The sequence below is a fragment of the Triticum aestivum genome, chromosome 1B (genome assembly GCF_018294505.1).
Source record: "Triticum aestivum cultivar Chinese Spring chromosome 1B, IWGSC CS RefSeq v2.1, whole genome shotgun sequence".
In the NCBI taxonomy this organism is placed as follows: domain Eukaryota; kingdom Viridiplantae; phylum Streptophyta; class Magnoliopsida; order Poales; family Poaceae; genus Triticum; species Triticum aestivum.
Genome location: NC_057795.1, coordinates 18,585,660 through 18,605,384, shown reverse-complemented (window position 1 = coordinate 18,605,384; position 19,725 = coordinate 18,585,660). Strand labels below are relative to the sequence as shown.

Here is a 19,725-nt window from a genome sequence, read left to right as displayed (position 1 = left end):
CGGACCCACTTTCATCGGATGAACAAGATGTCCCTGCTGTCCAAAAGGAAAAGGTGAGCCCTAAATGAAATCATATGAAATGTGAATTATATATTGGGTGAACGAGTTACAATTGTTTTTTTTTATGCGGGAACAAGTTACAATTATAGGTGACTCGTACAAAAATATGATGCCTTTCTCTATGGAGATCAAAGAAAATACGCCATTGTCTGCCCATTTCTGTCGTTTTCGTCAAGGTAAACAGTATTTTGTTTTGTTATTATATATAAGAGCACGGACTCATATTACTTTTATCATATACGGCGCCGAGAGAATATATATACACTATTGTGATACCACGCTTTGTATGATACCACGAAACCAATATCAAAATATAGTGGAAATAGTAACAGAAAAAGGGATTATTTAATGAGAAGTATTGAAAAATTCAACCAAAACTATATAGTATCAACTATCAAGTGGAATGGAAAAAGGAAAAAAGGAAAATAAGAATAGTGCGTCTCCTTTTTTTCAGCGACCTCGGAATTTTTAACAGATTGCGTCTGGATGTCGCAGATGCATGGTTAACACTGCTGTGGATGCTGTAAACAAAATTCAGAGGTGTTTACACTCCTTGAACATTGGTACTACTGTACAACTGTATCGCTCAATTAGGAACCTTGATAATGACTGAAACCTTTCTTTATATGTCCGATGATGGGCCGTCGGGCCTAGGGCGAATCGACAGGATAACAGCTGTAATCTGGACCATCCTCTGTCACAATCACCATGGCTGTTGCTGGGAACAAAACACTTGGTTTACATCGCCACCACAGCTCAGTATATGCTCAGTTTAATAACAAGACCCCTTCCTCTCCCTCCCTTCTCCAAGCTTCTGATCTGATCCTGCTGCTGCTGCTTGATAACCAAAATGTGTGTTTCCCTGCTTTGGCTACTTGCTCAGATCAGATGAGGAGCCTCCTGCAAATAAAAAGGAACAATGCTATTAGGGGCGTCGTAATTTCAAAATCGCCGTGACAAGTACCAGAGGTGAGTCCTTTTTTCTGCTATATTGATGCTAAACATTCTAGGTTTAACCAGGTAAAATAGTAGTTATGCTCGCTTCCGCATGCCCTCGAAAATTCCTTTTTCATCAGTATGGCATGCCAAAATAGTCATAAGCTGAAGATGAGGGAAAATAATAAGTGCTCGCCGAGCGGAATTCCGTTTTACGGACAGACACCAACAATTGGAGTCTGGATCACTCCAGACTAGCAGATGAGCAATGTGAAGTAAAAAATTACCTCACATAAATAAGCTTAAATTTCCCTCTCTTTTTTTGTGTGTATGTGTGCAGGCAACAACCTGATTCATTTGCTGTGGTACAAAGAAAAATCGCATGCGTCTTGTTCAGTTCTGCCAGGAGAATCCTCCATTTGAAGTGGAAATAGGAGGAGGTTTTCCAGAATGGCGATCGAACCTCTCCTTGACGATCTGGACAGCGCCTCCTCTTCCCAGCAGCAACTCACCGTGGACAGCTATGACCTGAGTAGTCCGCTGTTCCTGGCCCAGCCAACAACCACTGGAGCAAGCACGTATCTGCATGCTGCAGCCACCGGCCCCGGGTTGTGCAACTTTAATAGCAGCCTTGTACAAAACCAATTTCAGATTGCCGCAGGGGGTAGTAGCCCTGAGCACCGCCGGATCAGATCAAACGATGCTCTTCACTGCATAAGCCAGATGCTAATGGAGGACGTTGATGAGACACTGGTCGGCATGTGCCAAGAGGAGGCTGCTCTCCAGGCTGCCGAGAAGCCATTCCGTGACATCCTTGGGCCGGTATACCCGCCAGCTACTAACTGGCCGCCATTGCATAGCAACAACGAAACAGGTAACTCTCATAATAGTTGGACCAGCCGTTACAAGAGGCTCTGGAGCGCTAGCTTCAGTAATGACAATTCCAGTTACAGCATGTTACAGCCCTTAACAAACCCGTTGAGTCCATATACCTGCAATAGGAGTCTTTCTCTACAAAAACATCCATTTATAAGTGTTGGACCGACTTTTAGATCTGGTTTCCCTGCCTTGCATCGTCAGAGAGGTGTCAAGGAGGCAACGATGGCTGCTCCAAGTATTGATAAGCTGGTGATATATTTAGAGAATGGCATACTTTCTATTACCAAACTGACTACAAATGAGAAAGTAGGAGAGAGGAGCGAAAATGCAATCTTTGAGGTGGCAGACCCAAGGGACTGGGATATCTTGGAAGGAAGGAGCAATAAACATCTTGCCTTCACCACTTGTGCAATAATTCGAAATGAAAAATTCGACCGGATTCTGCTATGCTATGGTCGGAAGAGTTTTGAACAAATGACAAGATCGCGAAGAGGGATGGCAGAGGAAGGCAACAAGAGCTCGATGAAAGGCCGGAGCAAAGGACATCAGAAGTTATGGCAGAGGAAGGCAACAAGAGCTCGATGAAAGGCCGGAGCAAAGGACATCAGAAGTTATGGCAGAGGAAGCAACCGAGGAGAGAGTTGGTTGATCTCGGGACTCTCCTCGTCCAATGCGCACAAGCTGTGGCAGAACACGACCACCTGGAGGCCAGTGAACTCCTAAAGAAGATAAGACAGCACTCCTCAGCAGATGGTGATTGTACTCAGAGACTGGCATTTTACTTGGCGGATGGCCTCGAGGCACGCTTGGCTGGGATCGGGAGTCAGGTTTATCGCAACCTCATGGAGAGGCGAACAAGTACCACAGATTGGTTAGACGCTTGCAGCCATTTTCATTCATCCTGCCCTTTCGACAGGACGGCACACTACTTTGCCAGCCAAGCAATTCTTGGTGTTTCACAAGGGCAACCAAGGGTGCACATCGTTGATTTTGGTATCGGCTTCGGCCTTCAGTGGCCATTAATGATTCAGAGGTTTTCACAGCAAGAAGAGGGAGCCCCTAAGCTTCGGATCACAGGTATAGACGTTCCTCAGCCAGGTTTCCACCCCTGTGAAATGATTGAGGAGACAGGGAAGCGGTTGGCTGATTATGCAAACATGTTCAAGGTACCTTTTCAGTATCAGGGCATTGCCGCTTCAAGATGGGATACCATTAAAATTGAGGATCTTAACATTGACGAGGATGAGGTTCTGATAATCAACTGCATGTTCCGGATGAAGAATCTCGGCCATGAAACCGAAGCCGTAAATAGTAGGGATAGGGTGCTAAAAACTATGAGGAGGATGAACCCAAAGATTCTTATTTTGGGCATCGTGAGTGGGTTAAGCTGTTCACCCTTCTTCATACAACGCTTCAAAGAGGTTATGTTCCATTATTCTTCAATGTTTGACATGCTTGATGCAAATTTTCCTCCACCGGACAACAAAGCAAGAAAGATGATTGAGAAGATACTATTTGGGCAGGATGCACTTAACATCATAGCATGTGAAGGTGCAGAAAGAACTGAGAGGCCAGAAAGTTACAGGCAGTGGCAAGCAAGGTGCCTCAAGGCTGCGTTCCAGCCGCTTCTTGTCGATCCAGCCACTTTAAAGAACATAGTACAAATGAAGAACAAACTTTCTCATGAGGAATTCTTTGTTGTTGAAGATCGCGGTTGGCTGCTACAAGGATGGAAAGGGAGAGTACTTTATGCTATATCTAAATGGGAACCTAACGAAACACATGATGATAAGTAAGATTCAAACAACTTTTCCTTTCCAGAGATTATATATGATGATAAGTACTTTATGCTGCTGAAGACGTCTTAAACTTTCCGGCAAAGGCTACAGTGGCCAACCACTCTGTTTTACCTTATCTTCGTTCTCATCCCATTTGTAAGGCCATAAAGCCAAAAGGTTTGAGAGACTTCCAGATTATTCTGCTTGTATTGGGGTGAACCCTAGCCGCCAGTGTTCCTGATTGGCCCTTATGGTGTTATCTGAGCTTCGCCCAAGTTCCTCGCAATCAAGCCCCGAATTTGCTATGTTCCGTTGTCGTGGGTGAGTGCTTCCGAATTAGTTATTCAGCCCATAGCTGGGTCTGTTGGTCATTGTTTTGTATAGTGAACAAAAAGATGGCTGTAAAATACTTTGCTTCTGTCGTTCTTTTTAATTCCTGATGAATAAAGTGGATCAGGTGGACCTACAAGACATGAGATTAATGGTAATACCATACCTAGACACTGGATTTGCTGTAAAGTAAAAACCGGCGATATGGAAGATGAGAGGATTGCCATTTCTGATTTTGAAGACGGCAATTGGACTTAATCTAAACTGGAATCCAATAGATTGCACTAATGTCAAACTTCTTGGTGGGTGACGCTTTGGACATGCCTTGTGTCAAACTTCTACTTTAAACTACAAAAGTACAAATATCATTTTGAAAACCAGGAAATCATATGTACATATTGTTTCTCAAAGAAGACGTGGACGACATTAGGTGGTGACCTCCTAGTTCCCCGAGCCCGAGGGGACTACCACACAGAGACAGGGAATGAGAGGGGGAGGGACCTTGGAGGCGGGCCAAGGAGCACGAGGAGAAGTGCCCCTCCTCGTCGTCTTCCTTGGCCTACGCCTTCGCATTCGCCGCCACCGCCAGCGGCGACCTGCCAAGCTTCCTCTTGGCGGCCATGGAGAGAGAGGATGAAAAGCTTCATATAGCTTAGTAACGCTAAACTAAGAGTGAGTAAAAATAGAGTAAACTGAAAACTAGAGTAACAGAGTAACAGAGTATACAAAATATAGTAATTTTTGTAAAAATAGAGTAAACTGAAAACTTGGCTAGTAAAAAAATATTTTCCAAATTACTACATTTTGTACACCGCTTTACTAGATTTTGTATATAGCATTACTAGGGGGTGTAGAATAAGCTAAAGTGCTAAAGTGCTTCTCCTTCTTTGGATTACCTCGGATTTTTTAACAATTCAATTAGGGAACCTTAATAGTGTTGAAACCCATGCAAGCGCTCCTAATAAACCCTTTTTTATAGGTCTGGTGGCGGCCAGGCCTAGAACTAATCGACAGGATAACTGCTGTAATCTGGACTCATTCTCTGTCACAAGAACCATGGCTTACGTTGGGAACGAAGCAACAATGGTAGAGGAACAACAAAAATACAGTATAAATCTAACCATAGCCTCACTATTCGTCTTTCATAGCCCACATCCTCATTACTCCTCTCAAAGCATTGGATCTGATGCTGCTCCTCAATAACCAAGGTGTGTGCTTCCCTACTTTTGCTACTAGCTCATATCAGATGAGGAGCCCCCTGCAAATAAATAATATGAATAGTGGTATTAGGCTTGTTCGTGGGTTCGCAAATCGCTAGGTGTGAAGTTTCTGTTATTGATGCTTAAACATTCTATGTTTAACTGGGTTTAGATTAGAAGAAATAGTTTTCTTGCCCCCCCCCCCCCCCCCCCCCCCACACACACACCATTGAACCTTGTCAAGCTCCGCCACTGATGGCATGCCAAAAAAATCATAAGCTGAATATCTAATAAACAGTAAGAAGCAGAGGGAAGCAGAATTCCATTTTACGGACATTCTAGATTTTAGCACATGGGCAAGGTGGACTGTCGTCTCATATAATTTACTAATTTAGCTTCCATCTTCCAGGAAACAAGCTGATGCATTTGCTGCGGGCCAAAGAAGAATCATATATCTAATATTGAGGTGGAAAGCCGACTTTCCAGAATGGCGATTGAACCACTCCGTGACAATCTGGATGGCATCGCAGCAACCGACCAACCATACGATGGTAATTCCTCTTCCGAGAAGCAACTCACCGTGTACAACTACGACCTGAGTGATCCACACTCGACAGTTCTTAACCCAGCCAACCAACCAAGCACATATCTGCTTGGTGGAGTCACTAGCAGCCTTGGACAAAACCAAGTTCCGATTGCTGCAGGGGGTAGCCCTGAACACCGCCAGATCAGATCAAACGATGCTCTTCACTACATAAGCCAGATGCTGATGGAAGACGTCGACGAGAGGGTCGATATATGCCAAGGGGAGGCTGCTCTCCAGGCTGCCGAGAAGCCATTCCGTGACATTCTTGGGGGGGTATACGTGCCGGCTACTAATTGGCCGCCATTGCATAGCAACAGCAAACCAGACAACTCTGATAAGAGTGGGACCAGCCGTTACAAGAGGCTCAGGACCACTAGCTTCAGTAATGACTATTCCAGTTACAATGTGTTACAGCCCTCAGCAACCCCGTTGAGTCCATATACCTGCAACAGGAGTCTTTTTCTACCAGACCATCTATTGGTAAGTGTTGGATGGACTTCTGAAACTCTCTTCCCTGCCTTGCATTGTCAGAGAGATGTCGAGGAGGAAAAGATGTTTGCTCCAAGTATTTATAAGCTGGTGATATATTTAAAGAATGACGTATTTTATACTTCCCAACTGACTACGAAGTTTAAAGTAGTAGAGAGGAGCGAAAATGCAATCTTTGAGGTGGCAGACCAAAGGAGCTGGGATATCTTTCAAGGAAGGAGCAATAAACATCATGCCATCACAATTTGTGCTATAATTCGAAACGAAAATTTTGACCGAGTTCTGCTATGCTATGGTCGGAAGAGTTTCGATCGAAGAACAAGACTGCGAGAAAGATGGCGGGGGAAGGAAACAATAGCTCACAGAAAGGCCGGAGCGAAGGACGTCTGAAGCTATGGCAGAGGAAGCAACCGAGGAGAGAGTTGGTTGATCTCGGGAATCTCCTCATCAATTGCGCAAAAGCTCCTGTTGGCCAGTAAAATCCTAAAGTTGATAAGGCAACACTCCTCACCAGATGGTAATTGTACCCAGAGACTGGCATTTTACTTGGTGGATGGCCTCGAGGCACGCCTGGCTGGGACCGGGAGTCAGGTTTATCAAAATCTCATGGAAAGGCGAACAAGTACCACAGACTGGTTAGAGGCTTACAGCCTTTTTATTGCATCTTGCCCTTTCGACATGACGTCATACCACTTTGCCAACCAAGCTATTCTTGATGTCTCACAAGGGCGTCCAAGAGTGCACATCATTGATTTCGGCATCGGCTTCGGCTTTCAGTGGCCATTAATGATTCAGAGGTTTGCAAAGCAAGAAGAGGGAGCCCCTAAGCTTCGGATCACAGGTATAAATGCTCCCCAGCCAGGTTTACACCCCTGCGAAATGATCGAGGAGACAGGGAAGCGGTTGGCTGATTATGCAAACATGTTCAAGGTACCTTTTCAGTATCAGGGCATTACTGCTTCAAGATGGGAGACCATTAAAATTGAGGATCTTAACATTGACGAGGGTGAATTCCTCATAATCAACTCCATGTTCCGGATGAAGAATCTTGGTCATGAAACCAAAGCCATAAATAGCACAAGGGACGAGGTGCTCAAAACTATGAGGAGGATCAACCCAAAGATTTTTATTTCTGGCACCGTGAACGGGTACCGCAGTTCTCCCTTCTTCATGCAACGTTTCAAAGAGGTTATGTTCCATTACTCTTCAATGTTTGACATGATTGATGCAACTGTTCCACCGGAAAATGAAGCAAGAAAGATGATCGAGAGGGTACTATTTGGGCGGGATGCACTTAACAGCATAGCATGTGAGGATGCAGAAAGGACCGAGAGGCAAGCAAGGTTCCACAAGGCTGGGTTCCAGCAGCTTCCTGTTGATCCAGCCATCTTAAAGAAAATAGTACGAAAGAAGAACTCACTTTATCATGAGGAATTCTTTGCTGTTGAAGATCGTGGTTGGCTGCTACAAGGATGGAAAGGGAGAGTAATTTATGCTATATCTAAATGGAAACCTGATGAAACATATGATGATTAAGTAAGATTCAAAGAGGTGACAAATATGTGTACTTGATCACTAGGGCCACATTTGTGTTCTTTTAAACGAATATTAACTATGTGTACCTGATCGTTGCCTTTGTATAGTGAACAAAGAGGCGACTGAAATGCTTTGCTTCTATCTGAGATTAGTGGAAATATCATACCTAGACACTGTCTTGCTGTAAAGTACCGCACTGAATATCTCTCAAAACTGGTGAATGCATTAACATTGACATATTAGTACTCTCTGAATATCTGAACGTTCTGGACATGTCTTCTGTCAAACTACGAACACCATTTTGATAATTCAGATTGGAAATTTGAAAATCATATGCATAAATTCTCCTAGCTCCCCAAGGGGACAGCCAAATCACTAGGGCCACCGAGACACGGGGAATAGGAGACGGGGGAGGGAGGGACCTTGGAGGCGGGCGCAGAGGGTGGGGTGTGGTGGGGGCCGAGGTCGGCGAAGGAGTGCGAGGAGAAGTGCCCCTCCTCGTCGTCTTTCTTGACCTACGCATTCGCATTCGCCGCCGCCGCCGGCGGCGACCTGCCGAGGTTCCTCTTGGCGGCCATGGAAAGAGAGGTCACGGAGGAGATGAGGGAGAACCCAAGAGAGAGAAGGCGTTTTCCGCCTTCGGAGAGCGATTACGCACCTGCTGAACTGCCGAGTCATGTTTTAACTGGGCCCTGGGCCCCGGGCTGTGTCATGTTGGGCCTATCTGATCAAAACTTTAACTCCTCAAAAAATATAGTACTATTAAAACTCTTCATACCACCAAAACAGAGTACCACAATGTTTGCAAGAACACGGGGGGCCTCCAAAAGTCAAGGGTTCAAATATAGTCCATGAATGATGAGGCAGAAAGAGAATGCTTTTTGTAAACATAAATGATTCCTGAACTCGGAGACATGAACATGGATTAATTAAGGCCAAATCTTACGGTTAAGGGCAATATCAGATTATGTGTGTGTGACGTAGATGTGGACGATTCTCTTTCTGCAATTGTACAGAAATAGATGAAGGGGGGCAAAATATAAGCCATTTTTGTTTAATCGTCCCGAATGAGGGTTGAAATGCAATTGTACATATTCAATCAAGCAAAATTAAATTCTGATTTAGATGAAGCAAACAAAAATCCATAATAGGGAAAAAAAAGAGAGATGCAAGGCTATGTATTGAATCAAGCAAAATGAAATTTACATATGAATCAAAAATCCAGAATAGATAAAGAATCAAATTGAAGGCTATGTATTCAATCAAGCAAAATCAATCTACTTCCTCCGTTCCTAAATATAATATTTTTTAGAGATTTTAATAAAGACTACATACGGATGTATATAGACATATTTTAGAATGTAGATTCTTTCATTTTGCTCTGTATGTCGTTTGCATTGGAATCAATAAAAATATTTATATTTAGGAATGGAGGAAGTATATACAGCTGGAGAGTTTGCATGTATGCACAGCTGGAGACGTACGCATGCAGACTAGCAGGAAATAATAGTTTTCCTCGCTTGTTCGTTCGACCACGTCGGTCACGTTAGGAAGCGTTCTGTTTTATCCCTAAAATTAGGACGATGGTCCGATATGACAGTTGTCTTTTTACATGTCTGGGGCGCAGCCAGGCCTAGGATTAATCGACAGGATAACTGCTGCAATCTGGACCATCCTCTTTCACAATCACCATGGCTGTAGTTGGGAACAAAAGACTTACCAAGTTTACATCAACACCAGAGTCCTCAGCCACCCCTCCTCTCCCTCCTTCTCATTCGATCGTGCTGCTACTCAATATAACAACCAAGGTATATGCCTCCCTGCTTTTGCCTACTTGCTCAGACCAGATGAGAAGCTTCCTGCACATAAAAAGGAACAATGCTATTAGGCGCGTCGTAATTTCGAAATTGCCTTGACAAGTACCAGAGGTGAGTCCTTTTTCTGTTACTGATGCTAAACATTCGAGATTTAACCGGGTAAAATAGTAATGCTTGTTTCCGCAAGCCTCCTTCGGAGATTCAGTTTTCATTATAGTATGCATGCCAAAACAATCATAAGCTGAAAATGAGGTAAAAAAAAGTGCTTGACGAGCAGAATCCCGTTTTGTAGGCAAAAAGCTGAGCAATGCGAACCAAAATTTACTCACATATATAAGCTTCAATCTCCCTCTTTTTTTCTTTTTTTTTTTGCAGGCAACAAGCTGATTCATTTCCTGTGCTAGAAAGAAGAATCAAATGCGTCTTGTTCAGTTCTGCCAGGATTTGAAGTGGAAATAGGAAGAAGAGATTTTCCAGAATGGTGGTTGAACCTCACCTTGACGATCTGGACACTGCCACAGCAACCTACCAACCATACGACAAAGCTTCCTCTTCCCAGCAGCTACTCACCGTGGACAACTACGAGCTGAGTGGTCCAGTATTCTTGGCCCAGCCAACAACCACTGGAGCAAGCACATATCTGCATGCTGCAGCCACCAGCCCTGGGTTGTGCAAGGTGAACGGCAGCCTACAGACTGCTGCAGGGGGTGGCCCTGAGCACCGCCGGAGTAGACCAAATGATGCTCTTCACTATATAAGCCAGATGCTGATGGAAGACGTCGACGAGAGGGTCGAAATATGCCAAGGGGAGGCTGCTCTCCAGGCTGCTGAGAAACCATTCCGTGACCTTCTTGGGCAGGTACACCAGTTGGCTACTAACCCTCCGCTATTGAATAGCAACAACGAACCAGACAACCTTGATAAGGGTAGGACCAGCCGTTACAAGAGGCTCTGGAGCACTAGCTTCAGTAACGACTGTTCCAGTTACAGCATGTTACAGCCCTTAACAACCTCGTCGAGTCCATATATCTGCAATAGGAGTCTTTCTCTACAAAACCGTCCGTTCACAAGTGTTGGATCGACTTCTAGATCTGGTTTTCCCGGCTTGCATTGTCAGAGAGAAGTCGAGGAGGCAACGATGTTTGCTCCAAGTGTCGATAAGCTGGTGATATATTTAGAGAATGGCATACTTTGTATTTCCAAACTGACTACAAAGGCAAAAGTAGGAGAGAGGAGCGAAAACACAATTTTTGAGGTGGCACACCAAAGGGACTGGGCTATCTCGGAAGGAAGGAGCAATAAACATCTTGCCTTCACCAGTTGTGCAATAATTCGAAATGAAAATTTCGACCGAGTTCTGCTATGCTATGGTCTGGAGAGTTTCGAAAAAACAACAAGACTGCGAAGAGGGTTGGCAGAGGAAGGAAACAAGAACTCACTGAAAGGCCAGAGCAAAGGACGTCAGAAGCTATGGCAGAGGAAGCAACCTAGGACAGAGTTGGTTGATCTCAAGACACTCCTCATCAATTGTGCACAAGCTGTGGCAGAAGACAACCATCTGTTGGCCAGTAAACTCCTAAAGAAGATAAGACAACACTCCTCAGCAGATGGTGATTATTCTCAGAGACTGGCATATTACTTGGCGGATGGCCTCGAGGCACGCTTGGCTGGGAGCGGGGGTCAGGTTTATCGCACCCTCATGGAGAGGCGAACAAGTCCCACGGATTGGTTAGAGGCTTACAGCCTTTTTGTTGCAGCTTGCCCTTTTGTCAGGACGTCATACTACTTTGCAAGCCAAGCTATTCTTGATGTCTCACAAGGGCAACCAAGGGTGCACATCATTGATTTTGGCATCGGCTATGGCTTTCAGTGGCCATTAATGATTTAGAAGTTTGCACAGCAAGAAGAGGGAGCCCCTAAGCTTCGGATCACAGGTATAGACGTTGCTCAGCCAGGTTTTCGCCCCTGCGAAATGATCGAGGAGACAGGGAAGCGGTTGGCTGATTATGCAAACCTTTTCAAGGTACCTTTTCAAGGTACCTTTTCAGTATCACGGCATTGTCGCTTCAAGATGGGAGACCATTAAAATTGAGGATCTTAACATTGACGAGGATGAAGTTCTGATAATCAACTGCATGTACCGGATGAAGAATCTCGGTCATGAAACCGAAGCCATAAATAGTGCAAGGGACAAGGTGCTCAAAATTATGAGGATGATGAACCCAAAGATTTTCATTTCAGGCACCGTAAATGGGTTACGCAGTTCTCCCTTCTTCATAAAACGTTTCAAAGAGGTTATGTTCCATTACTCTTCAGTGTTTGACGTGCTTGATTCAAATGTTGTTCGACGGGATAATAAAGCAAGAAAGATGATTGAGAGGATGATATTTGGGAAGGATGCACTTAACATGATAGCATGTGAGGGTTCAGAAAGAACTGAGAGACCAGAAAGTTACAGGCAGTGGCAGGCAAGGTGCCTCAAGGCCGGGTTCCAGCAGCTTCCTGTCGATCCAGCCGTCTTAAGGATAATAGTATACATGAAGAACACGTTTTGGCATGAGGAATTCTTTGCCGTTGAAGATCGCGGTTGGCTGCTACAAGGATGGAAAGGGAGAGTACTTTATGCTATATCTAAATGGAAACCTGATGAAACATAAGATGGTCAGTAAGATTCGAACTGTTTTTCGAGTGAATCTGTTGATCTTTTAAACGAATATTGACTATGGGTACCTGGTGTCCTGGTCATTGTTTTTGTATAGTGAACTAAAAGGCGACTGAAATACTTTGCTTCTTCTGTTCTTTTTAATTTCTGTTGAATAAACTGTATTGTGCCTTGAAGACATGAGATTAGTGGAAATACCATACCTAGACACTGATTTGCTGTAAAGTAGATCATTCCGCTGAATATCTCTCAAAACTGGCGGTATGGAATATCAGAGGATTGTAATTTCTGATCCAAACAAGGTTCCTATGCATGAATCCAACAGGATGCACTAATGTCCCCATATTATTACTCTCTCCACACAGCTTGGTGGGTGACCTTTTAGATAATGTCTTCCGTCAAACGTTTAGTACCTCTTAAACTAGGAATACTATTTCGGTCATTCAGATTGGAAATTTGAAAAATCATATGTACAGAATTTTCTCAAAAAAGACGTTGACGACATGAGGGGATTTTTTGTGTGAAGTACTCATTTCGCATAACAGGAATCCAATAGATTGCACTAGTATTCACATATCACAAATAAGTGGAGTTTGAACATGTCTTCTGTAAAACTTCTAATTTAATCCATGTATTTTGATCATTTAGATTGGATTGAAAATCATCTGTTCTACCAGGGAACTACCAAATCACTTGGGCCACAGAGACACGGGGAAGCACCTTGGGGGCGGGCGCAGAGTGTGGGCCTCCGAGGTCAGCGAAGGAGCGCGAGGAGAATAGGCCCTCCGCGTAGTCTTCCTTCGCCTACGCCGTCGCATTCGCCGCCGCCGCCGCCGCCGGCGACCTGCCGGGCTTCCTCTTGGCGGCCATGGAAAAGAGTAGAGAGAGGGACGAATCCGCCTTCGTAAAGCGTTTACGCATCCGCTGATGTGCCGAGTCGTGTTTTAACTGGACCTGGGCCCTAAACTGTGTCTGGTTAGGCCCACCTTATCAGGCCTCCCCTCGCAGAAAGAAAAAGAATCACCCACTTCCGTCCTACTCTCTCCATTTTAAAATATAGTGCCTATAAATGTCAAATAAATAGATAAAATATACATAGCGCATTGATTTCTTTAAAGTCAAAAGATATAAATTTGACCAAAAATTCAGAAAAAATATAAAAACGTTGAATACTAAATCACACCACTAGACTCATCACGAAATATATTTTGATATTGTGTATATTTGGTATTATTAAAGATATAGATAAAATTTTCTATAGACTTGGTCAAAGCTGTGACACTTGGCTACCATACAAACCAATGCGGGGTATATTGTGGGACGGAGGGAGTATGAAAGAAGATGTCCCTACTGTTATGTGTCCCTTAAATGGGTTAGATTTTATGGGCCTGGGTGCATTAAATCTTGCGCCTCGGCCCAATAAAATTCTGAAATTTCAAAGACCCTTTCAAATTGCATGGCAAATGTGTAAGTTTAGTACTAATCCGAATATATTAGGCCTAATTGTTCAGGGCTGTCTTTGACCATTGGTAAACTTAATAATATATGAGATGTATGCTGTAAAAATTATATCATTATACGCATACGAATTTTATGGTATACTTATTTGTAACATACACATCATGTATTATTGCTCTACCCGACGGTCAAAGACAGCCTCAAAAAATGGATTAGACCCTATATATTTAGACGGAAGGAGTACCATAATGCTAGTTGAGAAAGAGTAGCACCAGTATAAAACGTGGGTTGTTCAACCACTCCTTGTCGAGAGAGAGAAAAAAGAGTAACAACGTGCGTGTTCACTCACTCACTTCATGCAAAAGCGAGTGGGTCACGTCACATGAATTGAGTTCGAGCTTGAGCTGTGTTATATGTGGCAGTGCACAACCTAGCTCTCTGTGTACATGTCAATACTCGAGCTCGTTGTGGGCACACTTTCTACTTTCAAAGAGCTCTTCCACCATATGTTAGTTGCATTGCTTCACTCTCCTAGACGCTCTCTCTGTGTAGAGGAAATGAAAAGGAGAGAGACTACAAAATACACACAGCAGTATACAGAACACACACACACACGGCCGAGTTACTTGTGCTGACCTGCTTCTCTTGAGACCCCTTTTCTGGTGACCATGTGCACAACCGTCTAGGAGAGCAGGCCTGTCCAAAACCGAGTCCCTCGAGAACCTGCACCAGGTACGGGGTTGTAAGGTTTTTGGGAGTGTCTCGATGCGACTGCTCGCCCAAATTCGACTACATCCATACAGGGGCGGAGCCAGCATACTCGCATTGGGTTCAGCTGAACCCAATGAAATTTTCTGGCCAGGTATAGTATACACATACGTACATGCTTTGACCCCAATAAAAAATACGGTCTGACCCCATCAAGTTTAGAATCGCTCAAGCAAAGCCCAAAAAGGCACAAGGGAATTGCCACCGTGAAAAGCCTCTTTGTGGCTTCCTGCTCGTTTTCATTTTGCATCGAGGTTCATGCCCATTGTGTTGATCCCTTATTCATATTCTCCTGTACGTGTACACGGCAGCCGCATGACCTTTCGCCCTTCTTGTTCACTTCCTCGACTCTGTGATGTGATCTCTCCTATTTGCCATCAATTAGACACCACTCGACACACCAGCGACGAGACGACAACGAGGTCTCGACAGCGGCAAGACGACTATTATGGTTCAAATTCAAGGTATTGAGATTGCATCATTAGTCATCACATCTCCTTTCTGTTGCACATGCCCTAGTTTGCTAATTGCTTATTCCACCGTATCCAGATAATGATGCGGGCACTTCAAGGCCGCCCGCTAGACATAGGCAAAGTGCATCAAATAGCGTGGCTGTAAGCAGTCTTTAAAGCGAGAGGAATTAAATTAGATGTGTTGCCTTACGGCTAGTCGGAAGAGAATTTTAGAGCATGCATGATGATATTAGACAAAGATATTTAATCAGAGTACTAAAGTTGGTAATCAGTTCATGAGTGATTCTTTAATTTGCTATGTGGAGAAAACTATATTTTATACCATTGTATTAATGTTTTGTTTGATCTTGGGGCACTAAAAAATGCAAGTGACTTAACATTCTTCTTTTGCTTGATTTGATGGTGTTTATTTTAAACTTGCCATTTGATTCAATGTTTTCAGGAAGAAGAGAAACTACAGCCAAGACTTGAATTTATGAAGATTTTAAGTACCACTCTATTTACAATATGCAAAAAAGAGGTTCTTGTTCTAAGAGTGTGTAAAATTAGGATTTACACGTAATCGATTTGTATGAAATTCGCACAAGTCAGTGAGTGAACCCAATGGCTAAATTTTCTGCCTCCGCCCCTGCATCCACGGCGACAATTCGTCTGCTTCCTCGCGAGCGGGCAACCACCTCACCTTCAGCACTGTGGCCACCGATGTTGTTGGATGAGAGTTTCCGGTGAACTCATATGTTCTGAATCACTCTTCGTTGACATGTGCCTCTGGCCCTTATGCTAGATGTTCCTAGTTTGTCGTATGCGATTTTTCATGTTACTAATCTTGTGATAATGCTAACCTAGGTCGAGCTTAACCAAAAACTGCCTAATATCTTAACAAAATGAAATCTCCGTGTGTGTGTGTGTGGGGGGGGGGGGGGGGGGGGGGCGGGGGGGGGGGGCGGGGGGGGGGGGCGTGTGCAAGGGCACAAACCTCATCAATTTTACATCGATTTGTGTTAGTGGCCTTGTATAGCTGCAGATAGTAATTTTGATAGTGGCCTTGTACACAAAAATGGAGGGAGTATCAACAATAAATGGAAATAAATTTTACAAGTTAATTGAAGAGTGCCTTCTCTTTTTTTCAATTACGTCAGAATTTTTTAAAAGATTTTATTTTAGTTTCTTCTTCTAGTTTTTTTGACCTGTTCTTCAAGTACTCGTTCGATCCACATTACTTGTCACTGTTTTAGTACAACTTTAAACTGAAGTTGTACTAAAGCACTGACCAGTAATTTGGATGTGCATTTGCATGACCTGATAACTAACACTGTTGTCGATGTTGTAAATAAAATTCAAAGGCAGTTACACTAATTAAACATTTGGTACAAAAAATTAAGATACGGCAGAACATAAGTCAAATCTCATCAGACTAGCTAGGCTTGAAAACCCAGGCCAGCGCTCCTAATAAACCCTTTTTTATAGGTCTGATGCGCAGCCGGGCCTAGGACTAATCGACGTTGGGAACAAAGCCACAGTAATCTGGACCATTCTCTGTCACAATCTTATGACGTTGGAAACAAAGCCAGAAGGTACAGGAACGACAAATTTAGTTCAAATCAACACCGCAACCTCACTATTTATCCTCGCTACTCTTCTCTCAAAGCATTGGATCTGCTGCTGCTGCTGCTGCTTAATATCCAAGGTGTGTGCTTCCCTACTTTTGCTACTTGCTCAGATCAGATGAGGAGCCTCCTGCAAATAAAAAGGAACAGTGGTATTAGGCGCGTCGTAGATTCAAAATCGCTTTCATGCTGTTTCTGTTATTGATGCTTAAACATTCTATGTTTAACCGGCTAAAATAGCTGTTCTCGTGTCTGCAAGCCTTCGGATTTTATTTTTCAACCAGTATGACATGCCAAAACAATCATAAGCTGAATCTCTAATAAATAATTTAGCTTCCATTTTCCTATTTTCTCCTTCCAGGAAACAAGCCAGTTCATTTGCTGTGGGACAAATAAGAACCATAGATCTCGTATTGAGGTGGAAATTAGACTTTACACAATGGCGATTGAACCTCTCCGTGACAATCTGGACAACCTCGCAGCAACCGCCCAACCGTATGGTGATTCCTCTTCCCACCAACAACTCACCGTGTACAACTACGACCTGAGTGGTCCACTTTCAACAGTTCTCTCCCCAGCCAACCAAGTAAGTATCAACAGCAGCCATGGACAAAACAAATTTCAGATTGCTGCAGGGGGTAGCCCTGAGCACCGCCGAATCAGATCAAACGATGCTCTTCACTACATAAGCCAGATGCTGATGGAAGACGTTGACGAAGAGGTCGACATATGCCAAGGGGCTGCTCTTCAGGCTACTGAGAAGCCATTCCGTGATATTCTAGGTGAGGTATACGTGTCGCCTACTAACTGGCCGCCATTGCATAGCAACAACAAACCAGACAACCCTGATAAGGACTATTCCAGTTACAATGTGTTACAACCTTCAGCAACTCCGCTGTGTCCATATATCTGCAATAGGAGTCCTTTTTTACCAAACCAGCCTTTGATAAGTGTTGGATGGACTTCCGGATCTGGCTTCCCTGCCTTGCATGGTCAGAGAGGTGTCGGGGAGGAAAGAACCTTTGCTCCAAGTATTGATAAGCTGGTGATATATTCAAAGAATAACATAGTTTATATTTCCCAACTGACTACGAAGGCGAAAGTAAGAGAGAGGACCGAAAACACAATCTTTGAGGTGTCAGACCTAAGGGCTTGGGATATCTTTCAAGGAAGGAGCAATAAACACCATGCCATCACCACTTGTGCAATAATTCGAAATGAAAATTTCGACAAAGTTCTACTATGCTATGGTCATTCTGGCCGAATAACAAGACTGGAAGAAAGGATGGCGGGGGAAGGAAACAAGACCTCACTGAAAGGCCGGAGCAGAAGTAGGAAGCAACCGAGGAAAGAGTTGGTTGATCTCAGGACTCTCCTCATCCACTGCGCACAAGCTGTGGCAGAACATAGCTACCTGTTGGCCAGCGAACTGCTATTGAAGATAAGGCACCACTCTTCAGCAGATGGTGATTGTACTCAGAGACTGGCATTTTACTTGGCGGATGGCCTCAAGTCACGCTTGGCTGGGACCGGGAGTCAGGTTTATCGCAACCTCGTGGAAAGGCGAACAAGTACCGTAGATTGGTTAGAGGCTTATAGCCTTTTTCTTGCAGCTTTCCCTTTCGGAAGGGCGTCATACTATTTTGCCAACCAAGCTATTCTTGATGTCTCACAAGGGAAACCAAGGGTACACATCGTTGATTTCGGCATTGGCTTCGGCTTTCAGTGGCCATTAATGATTCAGAATTTTGCACAGCAAGAAGAGGGAGCCCCTAAGCTTCGGATCACAGGTATAGACGTTCCCCAGCCAGGTTTCCGCCCCTGCGAAATGATCGAGGAGACAGGGAAGCGGTTGGCTGATTACGCAAATAGGTTCAACGTACCATTCCAGTATCAGGGCATTGCCGCTTCAAGATGGGAGACAATCAAAATTGAGGATCTTAACATTGACGAGGATGAAGTTCTCATAGTGAACTGCATGTTCCGGATGAAGAATCTTGGTCATGAAACTGATGCCGTAAATGGTGCAAGGGATAAGGTGCTCAAAACTATGTGGAGGATGAACCCGAAGATTTTTATTTCTGGCACCGTGAATGGGTTACTCAGTTCTCCCTTCTTCATACAACGTTTCAAAGAGGTTATGCTCTATTACTCTTCAATATTTGACATGCTTGATGCAAATGTTCCACGTGATAATGAAGCAAGAAAGATGATTGAGAGGATCCTATTTGGGCAGGATGCTCTTAACATCATAGCATGTGAGGGCGCAGACAGAACTGAGAGGCCGGAATGTTACAGGCAGTGGCAAGCAAGGTGCCTCAAGGCTGGGTTCCAGCAGCTTCCTGTCGATCCAGCCATCCTAAAGAACATAGTACACAGGAAGAAGTTATTGTTTCATGAGGAATTCTTTGCTGTTGAAGATTGCGGCTGGCTGCTACAAGGATGGAAAGGGAGAGTACTTTATGCTCTATCTAAATGGAAACCTAATGAAACATATGAGGACCAGTAAGATTTGAATAGTTTTTCAAGTGCACAAACATGTCAGCAACTTACCGCCTCTTCAGCTATTTGCATGATTCTGAACACAATGGGTCTAAATTGCTGAATAACGTAAGATATTCTTTTGTCAGATGAGCATTGGGAAGTACCATCTTGGAAGGTGGGGATGGTGATTCGAATGTTGATATTCAACATCTTGGCAACTACACGACCATATGTAGCAAAAGGCAACTGTACATATTCAACATCTTGGCAACTACACGACCATATGTAGCAAAAGGCAACTGTACATATTCAACATCTTGGCAACTACACGACCATATGTAGCAAAAGGCAACTGTACATATTCAACATCTTGGCAACTACACGACCATATGTAGCAAAAGGCAACTGTACAATACTTTGTCTCTGTCGTTCTATTTAATTCTTGAACATACCAGACATGATGAGATTAGTGGAAATACCATACCTTGACACTGATTTTGCTGTAAAGTAGTAGATTATTATTGTACTGCCTATCTCTCAAAACTGGCGATATCAGATGATGAGAGGATTGTCATTTCTGATTTGAGACGGCAATTGCAATCACCCCCTCCGTGTCGCTGCTTCAGTACAAAATAAAGCAGCGACAGTTAATATGGATCGGAG

At 43.8% G+C, this 19,725-nt stretch overlaps 1 protein-coding gene, 1 long non-coding RNA gene and 2 pseudogenes across 3 annotated transcripts; 3 read left to right on the top strand and 1 right to left on the bottom strand.

Moving 5' to 3' along the window:
• Positions 1-418: 418 nt before the first annotated feature.
• LOC123104272 (uncharacterized) lies at positions 419-8,430 on the bottom strand. 2 transcript variants are annotated; one of them, XR_006450233.1, is made up of 3 exons: positions 8,216-8,424; positions 5,105-5,241; positions 419-960 (listed from the first exon to the last, which is right to left on the bottom strand). It is a non-coding gene; the product is annotated as an uncharacterized lncRNA (long non-coding RNA). The 2 variants fall into 2 exon arrangements; XR_006450234.1 differs by lacking the exon at positions 5,105-5,241 and having other exon boundaries at positions 8,216-8,430.
• LOC123104218 (scarecrow-like protein 9) lies at positions 5,670-7,793 on the top strand (annotated as a pseudogene).
• A 1,658-nt stretch (positions 8,431-10,088) lies between the features above and the next one.
• Positions 10,089-12,267, top strand: LOC123076050 (scarecrow-like protein 9; annotated as a pseudogene).
• A 4,750-nt stretch (positions 12,268-17,017) lies between these two features.
• LOC123084914 (scarecrow-like protein 34) lies at positions 17,018-19,087 on the top strand. Its single transcript, XM_044506452.1, has one exon. The coding sequence runs from the start codon at positions 17,018-17,020 to the stop codon at positions 19,085-19,087; it is 2,070 nt and encodes a 689-aa protein (XP_044362387.1).
• The last annotated feature ends 638 nt before the right edge of the window (positions 19,088-19,725 follow it).

Excerpts from the sequence above, each read along its gene's own strand:
- LOC123084914 (XM_044506452.1), top strand. The coding sequence starts at position 17,018 with ATGGCGATTGAACCTCTCCGTGACAATCTGGACAACCTCGCAGCAACC.